The following is a 13,921-nucleotide window of genomic DNA, read 5'->3' on the forward strand; positions in this document are numbered from 1 at the left end:
GCAAACATTCGAGCGACACAAAAACGAAGTGCCTTTTGGTGAAATATGCGTAAAACCGATAGCCCCACAGGCTACCGCTAACTGTCTCCCGGCAAATTTTTTCACGGCAAAATGTGAAATGCAATGATTTGGCAACTGCAATGATTTGTCGCGGCGCAGTTGGATAAACGTTGTGCTCTTTAATGCTAATCAAGTACAATATACTAGTTGGTGTCACTTGTGGAGATTCTGAGCTTTATGTTGACTTGTTTTGTCCAGCTGTCTTTAGTGTTTGGTAGATTTGCTAATTTTGCTAGTGTTACTGTTGTTGCGCGCTGTCTTTATCATTCTAACATCCTCTGCTACTACGACCCAATAAATATACGAGCTAGATTTCTAACCGCAATCGTACAAGCAGTATCGATTGGCGGTAAGTTAAGGATTAAAACCACCCTGCGAGTGGCGCAGCGTAAACAGCAATTTGCTGAAAAGAAGCAAAGATGCAATGCAAACCAACCAGACATTAGACAATATAAAGTAATCTATGTCAGGGCTTTAGAGACTACCAGACGATTCGTTTGCTCTCTGGGTTCATTCTTGCACCGGAAGAACAACTGAAAGCTTTAGCGAACTCCTCCATATTCGACATCATGCCGTTGACCCTCCACTGCGCCGGTGAATGAACGTCCGTTAGTAATTTGGTCCGAGCAGTCTCCGGTCGTATATTTTGACACCAGACCTGTAGTTGCCAGAAACTCTCGACTACAGCCGGGGCATTTTCGTTGCATGAGTACCTGGGCAGCCGACAAGAAGAACAGCTGTTCAAAAGAATACTTTTCCAGTCCAGCAATCGACGTCTCTTGCCGCGATGACAAGTCCAAGTGCCGAAGATATCCCTTTAGAACAGAGAAGCACGAAGTAAACCTTATCAAATTTTGTTAAGATTATAATGGTACAATAACAATACTTTGTAAGCCGCTCTGATTCCACCATTATCAGCGATATTTTCTGTCAGCGTCAGCTGGCCATTGACCTTTCCGACAGCAATGTTGTAGTTGTCGTACTGCGCCACCATACCGTGCGTTCGCTCGTCAAACGCTGCCCGTGTCGCGTTCGACCACCAAGATTTTCTCGCTCCCTGGTCGTTATAATTAGACCCGAGGCTATCGAATCCATGGGTGGTTTCATGCCCAATTACCGTTCCAATACCGCCGTAGTTGTAATACTGGGGACTCTCGGTGTCATAAAATGGTGGCTGCAGGATGGCGGCGTTTACATCTACGATTTTGCTTTTGATTAACTGTGCTTCACATAAACGTATGGCATCTGTCGCTCACTTAGGACGTTGTTGGCTTGTTCATAGTACGAATTGACCCAAGTGACGTCCAAAGTGTCTCGTACTGGGTCATATCGTGGATTGTTCCTTGGATATCGTTGCAGCTCGCGATATTTAGCGTTTCGAGAAACTTGCCACATGGTTTGTACATAGTTTTCATGAATGACGACCTTTTCGAAGTGCGAGAATGCGGCTTTGTATATTATTATTATTGCTAATGTGCATGAAGTTAATACGTGTACTGCGCGCATTATTAACGATACACTTTAGTTGATACTACTTAAGACGAACGATGATATTGATGGTGATCTACTCTTTGGTAATTTATAGCATGTAGGTTTACTATATACATATCTCGCAGACTCGCACAGTGTTCAAGGACTTACGTCAGCATATTCCGCATCAATCAGGAAGATGTTGCTGATTAAGATATCTGGGTACGCCGCTACATCAATCATCGCCCCAAGTTTCTTAATAGCAGCTTCTCGAGTTGCGTTGTCCATCCAACTGGCCGAACTCAACAACTCTCGAAATCCATATTGGATGTCACTGACCATGTTTGTTGCCTGCAAGGTATATGGCATTCTTTTCGTGTTATATCACTTACAGTATATGTATGCCCCATTTTATGCGATGACTGACACACATAAACAATACGTATACCACAGTTACCCTACATGCATACACTTGTAAATTAGAACGACTCATTGTACATACTGCATGTACCGTACGATGTATTCGTACAGTATGTAAAACAATAATAACAACGAAAATTAATTTCATGAATAACAGAATAAGTACTTTTTCTTTGAGTTGCTTAGGAAGAGTGTCCCGCACATACACTGCACCGATCGCTAGCGGCATGGCTCCGGTGACAACCGTTAAGCAGCGTTCTCCAGCGGGCGGGTTATCTGGCGCTGTTTTGCCAGATATCTTCTGGTTGTACTCCGCCAAGGCAAACCGGTAATCTACCGGTAAGTAGTCTAACGCACGGGATATTACGCTCCATCCGATATAGTTGGCAATTTGCTTCAAACCGGCATCGCCGCCAGATTCCCACTCAGCCAATCGAATGTTAAGTTTCGGCCAGAATTTCTCATTTGGAACAACCAGGGTGTTGTTTGCGGAGATTGTATTCGTAACGTTTGTTTCGGTGAAATACGCAGCAATATACATTGGGATATTTCGCAGAATAGAGGAATTAAGACAGAATTTCTCGCCAAAGTCGGATAGCGGCACTTTGTTCAAAAACAGGGAATCGTTCATTGATTCTACCGTTGTTAGTTTTTCCTATTGATAAATACAGGAACAAGAAATTTCTATTCATGCAGATGTCAACTTTCGTAATGACCACTATTACCATTCCGAGATAATGTTGAAAATCCACAATTTCTTTTATACTGGCGACATCAATTTCGGATTGGCTTAGATTCGTGTCTCGCAACAGCAGTGCGGTAACGTTCGATAAAAGCTGCTGGTAGCTTTCTGTATAGAGTTTCCCTGTGATGTTATTGGTCAAAATATCGACTCCTGCATAAGTATCGCCTGGTTCGACAACGATTACATTGACCAGCGGGTCGACCAGATCCTTTGTTACTTGCATGTGGAAGAACGGCTCACTGCCCGTAAAATAAAACCAGACCAGAGCGCTGAAAATATCGAATCGGGAAGCATTCCAGTTGGGAGTGATAATTGGCCATCCACCAATGTGCGTATCGAGAAAGTCCAGTAGTGGCTTGATGCCAACGCGTGCAGTTTGATCTCAGAACAACGCATACATCAGTACTTACAATTGTCAAGCCTAAAATATTCCATACCTTCGTCTTTGCACTGCCGGTATAAATCCTTCAGTTTGGCTTCTGATGGAAACATTTGATTGGTTTCGTTGTTTAGCAGCTCTAAACAAACCAAAATCGTTAAAGATAGCTAAAAAATATTCAGTAAATAAAAAAACAATAAAATGCTTTTACAAATTTTTTATTAATATTATTTACAGATTTTAAAAGCTACTGTAATTATACAAACGAGCTTTGGTCAGTTCATTCATGAAAAGTATTTGCCTACGCTGCCCGGTTTCTTTAATGGCTTTTTGCAAGTAGTAGAATTCGTCAACGGTGGTTTCGTTGTCGGGAATGGGATGCGCGTTTAACCAGTTTCCACAGGCGTAGAAGTAAAAATCCTCACACGGATCAACGGACGTATTTATACGATCCAAAAATTTCGAGGCTGTAATGCGGATATAAATACGTACACGTAGCACATGTCTACATCGCCATCCTATAGCTAATGTACAGTCTGTATCACAGCCATAGGTACAAAACTTGGACTGACCAGTTTTCCTGCATTGTGGTGTTTCGCATGCTTTTTGGCTGGATGGCGCATACGATTCCAGTGCTCTGACAGGATCTACTGGAACACGAACGAACAATGTATTTATGTAACCCTGGGTGGTGGTACCGATTAATCTTAAGACTTACTTTGGACGATGAGCAACCACTCAAACACTCGCAGTAATGAAATCAGCGATAGGAAATACCAAGATGGATCCATATGATAGTTATATACTCCGAGTATACGAGTATAGTACTCGTATACTGATTACGCTTCTACAGAAGCAGCGGCACTCTCTGCCTAAAGTCAGCCTTACAGTATCTGTAATTCTATTATTGCACGCAGTTGCTGCTTGTTCTTTTCATTAACGGCGCATGTCTCGAAGTATGGAAGCGCGGAAGTATCGCTATAGTGCACTTGTTCTCTACTTGTTTGTGCGGTTCCGTTGAACACTTATACAACACATAATATTTATACCGGAATATACCTTACCGCGGGCATGAAAACCGTTCACATTGATTGCACTTTTGTAACAGAAGATGTAATGCGACAATTCTGTTAACGATATTAACCTGTAATACTCACTCTGCTACAGGTACTGTAATGTACCTCAATTCTCGTAATGAGTCGTACCTTTAAATGTATCGGCATTATTGTTTAATGCAATGCGACCACTTACATATGGCGATACACTGGATTCGTCTACACAAAACAAGAAAATGCAAAACTCCAGAAGTCCATCTGATCATAAATTTTAATGCGATACTGCCGCTTTGGGTTTCAATGGACGTACAACGCTTTTCAGCGCTCTTTTTCTATAAAAACAGCCAGCCGTACGCAGGCGTAAAGTCTTCAGGCTTAGGCAAAAGAATACCGGATCTAGGACCGACTGTAGTCGGTAAATGAGTGACACCGCTGTGAAAAGGGATGGAAACTGGGCCCGTATGCTTGGCTTGAAGTCCAGTAAGGTATAACACACTATTCCGGGTATCCAGCAAACAGCCGCCGTGCATGTGTACAGAGTTAAGATGACAAAAGGACGGGGCATGGAATCATATTGTTGTCGATTGGCTGCTTTGATGCTTATGTTCCTACGTGATCTTTGGCGAACATCGCGGATTCGTTTGAGAGACCTCCAAAATAGTAGCGGATAGCACAGCGGAACGAACAGCTTCGGTATATCAAAGGCGACAATCTCCGAAAAAATGGTCCACCCATGCTGAGCGGTGGCGTTCATCCGGCAAGCACTGCCGGGCGGACGATAATACACAGCGTCCAAGATAATTCCTGGTAACTGGATAACGTGGACATACACTACCATAGCGAGACAAATCACCCATGCCACAGTGTAGGTGTGATGGTGCCGGTAGGAGTGCGGCCAGAAGAGCGCCCACAGACGGTTCAGGGTGATGATCCCGTGACTGTGCACCGTGATGACCACGATGACGTAACGACAGTACAAGTGCAGCGTGCACACGGGATGATATGACAGCCAGGTTGTGTAACACAGGGTGAGAATGGTCATCAGCTGGGTAAGTCCAAGATACAGGAGATGGCTAAGTGTTATAACCATAATGTATACGTTGAATGGTGGCCGCGGGGAATTCTCCTTCAGCAGAACCCATAGCACGATAACATTCAGAATGCCGGCTGTGGCAGAAGTAAAGACCAGTTCGTACCAGTCGTACGGCGACCCGGGCGAAGCGCCGGTTGCATGTGTATAGGTCGTGTTGTGCGATCGCCCTGTCATTTGAAATTCGGATAAGTTGACAGGAATGTTCAGCATCTTCTCGAACCGAAAAATACGCGAGCGGTTGTTGGAAGCGCAGCGCGCTTGCACAATCCAAGTGCATGTGAATAATCCATGTGGCAGTTTTCCAAGTGCAGGTGAACAGGAGCGGGCGTTGTACGGCTGTACTTCCATTTTCAAAACTGCACAGCTGCAACGCAGATTTCCAATGTGGGGGAGTCAAACATCTCAAAGGTTAGCCAAAGCTCAAGGGCAGTTTTTCAGTATTACGATGGGAATACGTATCTGTAAAGTGACGCTGTTGTTTTCAAGTCAACCGTGACACACTGATTGAAAGAACTGCTACAGGCAAGCGGCATCGTTTACTAACCTTTAGCACACTGGATGGTTCTTATGAGATTGTCCATAACTGTCTTCTCCTGTTTCAGTCTTCGTTCATGGCTGAGATTTACATTTAACAGCTCTGGGTTCATGGCTACGATTTGCCTTCTTCGGGGTACTATGTGATGAAGCGGGGGTTGCTTGGTGAGGCGGAGAGGCAATGGCGAATCCCAGCATTTATCCTATGCGAAGATTGTTCTACTACCGATTTATTGTATTGCTCACTGCACTTAGACCAAAAACTGGTCTAAGTGCAGTGAGCCGTATAAATAAACAAATTTTATTTGACAGCTACGAGGATACCGTGAATAGATGAGATAAACGAACGTGACCGTGAACGGAGTGCAATGAAAATCGGCCGAAATTCTTTGATTACAGCAGGGTACATTTACCGGGTTCGGGGCAGCGCATATACACAAAATGGTCAAGCCCCAGAGTGGGCATCGCATTGTATGTCCACGTAAGTTGTGACGTAACTATCTCAGAATTTGTATGTTTCCCACGCCTGATGCACAGCGATGCGTTCGAGCGACAGGCGAGTGTGACGGGAAAGCGGCATCAAGCTTCGAAACCGAGACACACTCTCGCTTTTGTAAAAACTCGAAGGAAGCTAGCGACTCAGTGTAGCTATTTCCAGTCGGTTGCACGTGAGTAATTTTAATTAACAAGTTAAACGGAGGATTGCAGCTTGTGATAGTTTGCAGCACTATGTCGATTTTGGACGGTAGTTGTTGAATGTTCGGCACCATTTCCGGTATAATACGTCCTGTTTTAGGGGGCGACCACAGTGTGTAGCCTAGCGTACGAGGTGTTACCAATTTGACGAATCGTTCCAAATGACGCTTAACATGGATCACGACTCTCTGCGTCGGAAGCCCATCCAGTAGGCAGTAAGTGGGGACGGTGTGCAAAGTGCAAAGACTATCATTTTATGGGAAGCTCGTAAGAATTCTTGGTTAACTGCCAGTTTGTGGCACTTTCCATATTCTGAGATTTAATTCATTGATTTCCCGTTTTATTCCTGTACGCTCCGGCTTTATAGTGGGCCGACGGCCAGCTCGTTGGTGCGTAGGCCTTTTCTTTCTCGTATTCTCGTCTGGGGTGCTAGGATATCCGAGATCTCACTCCAGAATTCTGCCTTCTATCAGAAAGATGTCATTCTGTTTCTCCGTCACAACGAGATTAACTAAATTCCCATCGCGAAATATTATCCCGGCTCCACTATGTCTTATAAATGCAAGCACAGAAACGATCTCTGTTTCCTAGGGAATTTACGGTTTTACCTGATGCACTGCTATTCCCATGACTGGTTTCTTGGGAAAGATATCGCATTGGCATTGAACGTGCCCGCAAATGCAAACTGGCCCTGACAGCCGAATGTCGGCCATGCCGAATGTCGACCAGCCAGTGGACCACATTGCCGAATGTCGACGGAATTCCTGAGAACACTAAAGTAAAGTTTTAAAGTGATGTAGCCTTCAATGGAATGCATTAAACCAAGAACTAAACCAGCAATTAAAATGTAAACTGAGCTCCTGCAGTCTTGCATTCGCTATGATCGCTCGGCATGCGTTTAACTGCAGGCATTAAGTTCAAGAAAACTGTCCAAGATTTTTAAACCTGAATCAAATAAGATAGATACAATCAGCAGATCCGCGCTCAGCGGCCAGAGAAACTGAACTGCATTAACGAGAAAACCGCTCAACAGCTGTTGGAGGCCGTGGTGGACTTCGAAAAGGACAAGGATGCTCGAGTGGCGGTGATATATGGCAAAGGTTAGTGGCAACAGAAACGTGTGCCTCATATCAAAATATCCCGTGTTTCAGTTTTACGAATGTGACAGCAAAATATTTTCTTTTAAAATTTCTACAGATGGATGCTTCTGCTCGGGCTGGGACCTCGACAGTCTGTTTGGCGAAGACGAGAAAGGGGCTATGAACATGTCAAAACTACCCGGTCTCCTTGGACCACCGCGCAGGAATTTGATTTCCAAACCGATGATTGCGGCTGTTAATGGGCTCGCTGTGGCTGGCGGTTTAGAATTGGCGCTCCTATGTGATATGCGCGTGGCTGAAGAGGACGCCGTTTTTGGTGTCTACAGCAAGAAATACGGTACGGTACGTCTCCATTTCCGTACGAGGTAAAACTAGCAAAATCATTTTATAGCCGTTGCTTTGCTCTAAGCGCACACAAGGGCTTCTCTGTCCGAACCGGGTGATGAAGATTTATGTGCACTGGGTGTTTTACCCTTCGTCGATTTTGTTATTAGAATTTTGAACCGTCTGGCCAATTTCCACCTTTTTATTCCTCCCACATTGTACTTACGTGTTAGTTATTTCTGCTTTATTTTAGTGCTTTCTGTTTTAGTGAATCTGTATTTCATTTAATTCCTGATATGATACAAACTGCTGCACATCTCAGCTTTTTCTTCTTGCGTAAAACGATTTCTGTGAATTCTGTAGCCGCGCAAATCTCTATTTTGTAAACTGGCAAATTTGCTTATTATATCGCTTTTGTGTATCAGAAATTTCCATTTGATGTGGGTTTCGTTTTTAGATTGTTGTATATTTATTTTATATTGTGTAATGTTTGTTATTTTGTTTTTTTATCTAAATTAGCTGATCTTACGGAGCAGTTCTGATGAATGGTGTATACATAGCTGATTTCCATTTTCCAGGTGTCCCTCTGGTTGGTGGCGGAACCGTTCGTCTGCCAGCTTTGATCGGGGTGTCTCGCGCTGTGGATTTGATTCTGACTGGGAGAGGAGTTTCCGGTCAAGAAGCTCTTCAGATGGGTTTAGCTAATCGCATCGTCGACAGAGGCACCGGTACAACTTGCACTGAAACTTTTGATCTAACAAAAAAAATCGGGTATTAGTCAGTAGTACTAATTTATATGTGGCGGCAGCGTTTAAATGGTGGTAACGGAAAGTTACGGAATTGTGATGCATCCAGTGAATCAACCGTACTTTTTAGATATTTTATTTAGAAAACCTACACCAAAGCTGCCAGACGTTAACTTGGGTGTTGTCCTTTCCAGCTGTAGGTGAGGCGGTTAAAATGGCAACTTTGATTGCGAAGTATCCACAAGAATATATGCTAGCTGATCGGAAGTCAGTCTACTATGCCACATACAATGCTAAAACGCACGATGATGCCCTTCTGTTTGAACATGACAACGGCAAAGAAATAATTGCGAAGGGTTCGGAAGGTGCGGTACCTTGTGTTTGTTATCGTTTATTTGTAATCAGTAGGCAATGATGTGTGAAAGTAGGCAAAACTCTGAAGGTTTATTTGCCCACGAGTAAACTTTGTGTAATGCTTCCTGATAGTACACTAGTTTTGTATCTCCTTCCTTGTTGAAGTTGCGTAGTTTTATCAGCTGAGACCGCTACGTGCTCATCAACCAACTTTGCACATGGCTAATGAGTTTGTTTTTGAAGGGTCCCCAGGATTCCCTAGCGGTGCAGGAAGCGAAGACAACGGTTCCGATGCCAAAAAGAAAGGGAAAAAACCGGGAACCTTTCATCGTCTTTGAAAAGACAATTACTCTTGGAAATATTGTGCTATGGGTCTGGATCTGTTTTGTCACTTGGGTGTTCAGTGTATACCGAACCTGGTAGGTAGACGCTTGATATTCAACTTCGGACTATCGTTACACTTTGTTACACGCATGCATTTGAGCTGAAGTTTTGTGCATGACATGCGCTTGGCGACGTAAAATTGCTTCCTATGATATAAAATATGACCTGATCACTGATGCAACCTTTCTAATTTTGTGTAAGTAACTCTTTTTTTGATAAAAATTGATTCGCTCTAACGATGACGGTTCAGATCGTACTGAAGTACACGACTTTAATGACAGGTGTAAATGCATCGGTGACCAGTGACCACTTTTCTTTAGATCTGTGCGAGTAGTTTGAATGCAGTTTTGTTAACCCCATGATCAACTGTTTAACTGTCCAAAGCCTTTCAGACACGAGTACATCACTCGTATGCAGTACAGTATGCACTATGCAGTACGTTAACCAGTTTCCACAGGCGTAGAAGTACAAATCCTCGCAGGGGTCAGCGGACGTACTTATACGACCCAAAAATTTTGAGGCTGTAATGTGCATATAGCTATATAATGTGTATATAGCTATATAACTATATATAGCTATAATGTGTATATAGCTATATAATGGCTATATAATGATGTAATGTGCATATTTACATACAATGATACACGTAGCACATGTCTACATCTGCACATGTCTGCACGCATACGGTGCGTTTCACAGTTGCAAAACATGGACTAACCGATTTTCCTGCATTGTGGTGTTTCGCATGCTGTTTGGCTGGATGGCGGCCGCATCATGGCGCATATGATCCCACTGCTCAGACAGAATCTACTGGATCATGAACAAACAACGTATTTGTGTAATCGTGGGTGGTGGTACTGCTTAAGACGTCGTACTTTGGACGAACACCAACCACTCAACAACTCGCAGCAATGAAATCAACGATAGGAATACCAAGATGGATCCATATAATAGTTATGTATATGCTCGTATACAGACTGCGATTTTACGAAAGCAGCGGCATTGTCTGCCTAAAGTCAGCCTTATAATCAGAATTACTAAGAATCAGAATTACTATTCAGAATTACAATAATCAGAATTACTATTTTGATTATTGCACGCAGTTGCTGTTTGTTCCTTTCATCAACGGCGCATGTCTCGAAGGTTTTTTGCAGAAGTGGAAGCGCGGAAATATCGTTAAAGTGCACTTGTGTTTTCTGCTTGTTTGTTCCATTCCGTTGGACACTTGTAGAGTACAACGTATAATAATATTTCTACCGGAATATACCTCACCGCGGGCACGAAAACCGTTCACATTGATTGCTGTTATAACAAACGGTTTAACTGCGACCATTCTTTTACCGATAGTAAATCATTAATCTGTATGCTCACTTGTGTCATGCACAATAAATGCTGAAATACGTATAGTACTATAGGTTACGTATATAAATATACCTTTCGATACTTGCACGAGTACCTTAAAATTAATACACCTTCAATACTCGGCAGTATTGTTATCCACTACGAGCACTAAAGCTTACGTATAACGATACACTGGATTCGTCTACATAAACAAGAATCCAGTATTTCAGCATTTATTGTGCATGACACAAGTGATCATCTGATCATTATTGTAGTGCGACGCTGCCGCTCTGGTTTTCAAATGGACGTACAACGCTTTTCAACGCTATTTTCCTATAAAAACAGCCAACCGCACGTATGCGTAAAGTCTTCAAACGTATGCAAAAGAATACCGGATCAAGAATCGACTGTAGTCGGTAAGTGCGTGACACCGCCGTGAAAAGGGATGGACACTGGGCCTGTATGCTTGGCCTGAAATCCAGTAGGTATAGCAAACCCAGCATACCGCCGCCCTGCATGTGTAGACTAGAGGTTCGAGATGACAAAAGGAGGAGGCATCGAAGCTTAGGCCTTGTCCCGAATTCAAAGCGAATCTCGTTATGGTACGGTTGCTCAACCGCACGAGGTGGCTGTATGCAGTGGCCACGCCTACAGATACGGTACGCGAAGCCACCTCGCGAGGTGGAGTTGCTGTATCGCAACGAGATTCGCTTTGAATTCGGGACGAGGCCTTATTGTTTTTGGCTGGTTGCCGGCATCGCTGTTTTGATGCTTATGTTCTTACTTGACCTTTGGCGGACAACGCAGATTCGTTTGAGAGACACATAGTAGTCGCACTAGTCGCTAACTTCCGTTGTAGTAGCGGATAGCACAGCGGAACGAACAGCTTCGGTTTATCAAATGCAGTAATCTCCGTAAAATGATCCAGCCGCCATTCATCCGGCAAGCGCTGCCAGGTGGACGATAACACACTGCGTCCAACATAATTCCCGCAACTACTAGAGTAGGTAATATGCACAATTATGCTACCATAGCGAAGCAGAATATTAAGCCAAGCCAAAATGTACGTGTGATGTTGGCGGTATGAATGCGCCCGGATGGAAAACGGTGGAAGTGGTTCGCGGATTGCTGTTAGATTGGGGTATCACGTGCCGAGATATACGATGGGTGACTCTTCCATCGGAGCGACTCCAAAGAATAATGGCGCGCCGGCCGAACAAGCGTTTGTGGAAATAAACAAGATGTACGTGGGTATTATTGTTAGCCTGTGGACCTTTGATGTTTGGTGCAACGCTTTTGGTAACCTCTCAAAGAAAATCGGGAGAAGGCTGTTTAAAAGAACCAAAGAAGGTCGCCTTTTTTTTGTATCAAACTTTCAGCCTCGAGATCCAACGCGGAAATGCTCTGAGTTTGTTTCCGTGGGAATTGTTCCTTTCCGTGTTTTTAACATGTGGGAACTGTTCCTTCACGTGTTAACTGGCTTTTTACTTAAGCGATGTCTTAGCGGCGCAGCCATTTGTAAATACTGAATTAAGTTTTCCACATATTATGTAACTTTAAGTGTGAAAAAGTTAGTTGAATCGTCCCCATTGCTTTACAATTCTTCCGCGGAGCCACTGGTCGTTGCTTCGACACGGTTACATCATGATGTTAATTGGTCTGTTGCCGTTCAGTTTAAAGGCGCTGCGTGTATTGTACTATAAATTATAGGCGCAGTGTTATTACTTGTGTCCGAACTGAACCTATTAACCTATACTTGTTATGCCTTGCGCTTGTACTGTAGCTGGGTTAGTTTTCCGTATTTGGTGCCCTTTTGTGCGACCATGGCCGCGAAAGGACTGCACCAAAAGACGGAACGCCGATCCACATGTAGCTGTTTACCTAGTCCATTAGCTGTAGTGTACAGATTTAAATTCAGAAACGAAAGGGCCTGTATGCGTCGTAAAAATTATGTAAAAATAATAGCACTAGCTTTACCGTAGTGCATATGAAGCCGGCTTCATATGCGGCTGCATATGCACTACGGCTTTACCATACGTGTCCAAATGTGCGAAGAACTTTGAAACGATTTTGAAAGTTAAAACAGCTGTCTTTAAAAACAGTGAAATACCGACAGATATACGGTCAAAATACCCTCTATTAAACGGCGGCTAGATTCTTGCTTCGTTACGAAAAACTGTAACTTTTGCTTCACGCTGTACATTAAGCACACAAAATGTCTCGTTGAACGTTCTACGCGTTTTTCAGTTCAGCGGATCGAAGCAGCTGTTCGCGATGCCGAAAACAACATGAAAGATGGTGTTATTAATCTTCCGGAAATCAGTCCTTATAGCCAAACTGACGACCCCGCCCTAACGTATGTCGAAGTGCCAGTCGGAACGACTGTCAATTTTTCTTGCCAACCGTTGCAGAATGCTGGACTGTATCTGAGCAACTACAGTTCGAATGAAGTAGTTTGGAAACATAAGAATATCGAAATTCGCTCTAACGCTGTACCCGCCATTTCCGAAGAGTTCTTTTACAGCTACGGTAAAGTCAAAGACGTCTACTATTTCTTTATCCATAACGTCAGCCCTGGTAGTGCCGGGATTGTGGAATGGCTGCAAATCTGTACCAACATCATAACTGCAAACCTGTGCTTTATTCGAAAATTTTTTCTGCGACCGACATATTTGCGTGCCAGTGACCTTTTCGTGAATATGTTTAACAACATTACGACCCGGTTTGGTAATATCTCATTTACCTGCACGGCGCGCTTTGACTGTTCAGAAACCGATACTGGGCCGCATTTTATGTTCAAAATCCGCGATTATTTTTTTGGCCCCCCTCGGGATCACTATCTAAATGTCCTGCCGATTACATGCTTTAGGGATATAGCTGAACTAGCTTCCGAGAGCAGAAGATCCTCCCCTGGCGATCCAGAACCTTTTGCGAAGTGACTGTATTCTTCGTGATGTTGAAAAAAGCTTTCTGGAAGCCGGTACGAGTTCAGTGTTGGGTGCGACCTAATGAGAACAGTGATAAATGGTTTGTGCAGTCCGCATACGCTCTTTTCAAAGCGGAGCCTTAATTAGCTGGCAAGATTGCTTGGATGGAGAAGTACAGTCCTAAATGTTTGCAGTGAATGATGTTGTTGTATTCCTTCGTTTCTGGATTACTTTCTTCGACTGTCGTTAAAAACCAAATATAGTTAATAAAATCCTATGGTTCAAAAAGAGCG

At 43.5% G+C, this 13,921-nt stretch overlaps 2 protein-coding genes across 5 annotated transcripts; one reads left to right on the forward strand and one right to left on the reverse strand.

Moving 5' to 3' along the window:
• Window positions 1-304: 304 nt before the first annotated feature.
• On the reverse strand, window positions 305-3,963 carry LOC129594511 (neprilysin-11-like). Of its 2 annotated transcripts, XM_055491210.1 has the most exons (11): window positions 3,793-3,963; window positions 3,647-3,724; window positions 3,380-3,541; window positions 3,133-3,213; window positions 2,676-3,076; window positions 2,117-2,605; window positions 1,702-1,881; window positions 1,317-1,485; window positions 947-1,257; window positions 774-875; window positions 305-718 (listed from the first exon to the last, which is right to left on the reverse strand). In XM_055491210.1, the coding sequence occupies exons 1-11, from the start codon at window positions 3,863-3,865 to the stop codon at window positions 542-544; spliced, it is 2,223 nt and encodes a 740-aa protein (XP_055347185.1). In that variant the 5' UTR covers window positions 3,866-3,963; the 3' UTR covers window positions 305-541. The 2 variants fall into 2 exon arrangements, with proteins under 2 accessions (XP_055347185.1, XP_055347186.1); XM_055491211.1 differs by lacking the exon at window positions 2,117-2,605.
• Window positions 3,964-6,729: 2,766 nt separating this feature from the next.
• On the forward strand, window positions 6,730-9,446 carry LOC129594515 (uncharacterized). Of its 3 annotated transcripts, XM_055491218.1 has the most exons (7): window positions 6,730-6,841; window positions 7,044-7,230; window positions 7,429-7,552; window positions 7,650-7,889; window positions 8,455-8,604; window positions 8,817-8,987; window positions 9,220-9,446. In XM_055491218.1, exons 2-7 carry the CDS (start codon window positions 7,171-7,173, stop codon window positions 9,312-9,314), a joined length of 840 nt encoding a protein of 279 aa, XP_055347193.1. In that variant the 5' UTR covers window positions 6,730-6,841; window positions 7,044-7,170; the 3' UTR covers window positions 9,315-9,446. The 3 variants fall into 3 exon arrangements, with proteins under 3 accessions (XP_055347193.1, XP_055347192.1, XP_055347194.1); XM_055491217.1 differs by having other exon boundaries at window positions 6,786-7,230; XM_055491219.1 differs by having other exon boundaries at window positions 6,786-7,230; window positions 7,486-7,552.
• Window positions 9,447-13,921: the final 4,475 nt, after the last annotated feature.

The sequence above is a fragment of the Paramacrobiotus metropolitanus genome, unplaced genomic scaffold (genome assembly GCF_019649055.1).
Source record: "Paramacrobiotus metropolitanus isolate TYO unplaced genomic scaffold, Prichtersi_v1.0 Parri_scaffold0000068, whole genome shotgun sequence".
Lineage (NCBI taxonomy): Eukaryota > Metazoa > Tardigrada > Eutardigrada > Parachela > Macrobiotidae > Paramacrobiotus > Paramacrobiotus metropolitanus.

Bases quoted from the DNA above. Each gene is read 5' to 3' on its own strand.
- LOC129594511 (XM_055491210.1), bottom strand. From the start codon at position 3,865: ATGGATCCATCTTGGTATTTCCTATCGCTGATTTCATTACTGCGAGTG. The intron at 876-946 runs GTATTGTTATTG...TCTGTTCTAAAG, and splicing joins GAATCAGAGCGGCTTACAAA to GGATATCTTCGGCACTTGGA. The intron at 719-773 runs GTACTCATGCAA...TGGCAACTACAG, and splicing joins TCTTCTTGTCGGCTGCCCAG to GTCTGGTGTCAAAATATACG.
- LOC129594515 (XM_055491218.1), top strand. From the start codon at position 7,171: ATGTCGACCAGCCAGTGGACCACATTGCCGAATGTCGACGGAATTCCT. The intron at 7,890-8,454 runs GTACGGTACGTC...TCCATTTTCCAG, and splicing joins TGTCTACAGCAAGAAATACG to GTGTCCCTCTGGTTGGTGGC. The intron at 8,605-8,816 runs GTACAACTTGCA...TGTCCTTTCCAG, and splicing joins CATCGTCGACAGAGGCACCG to CTGTAGGTGAGGCGGTTAAA.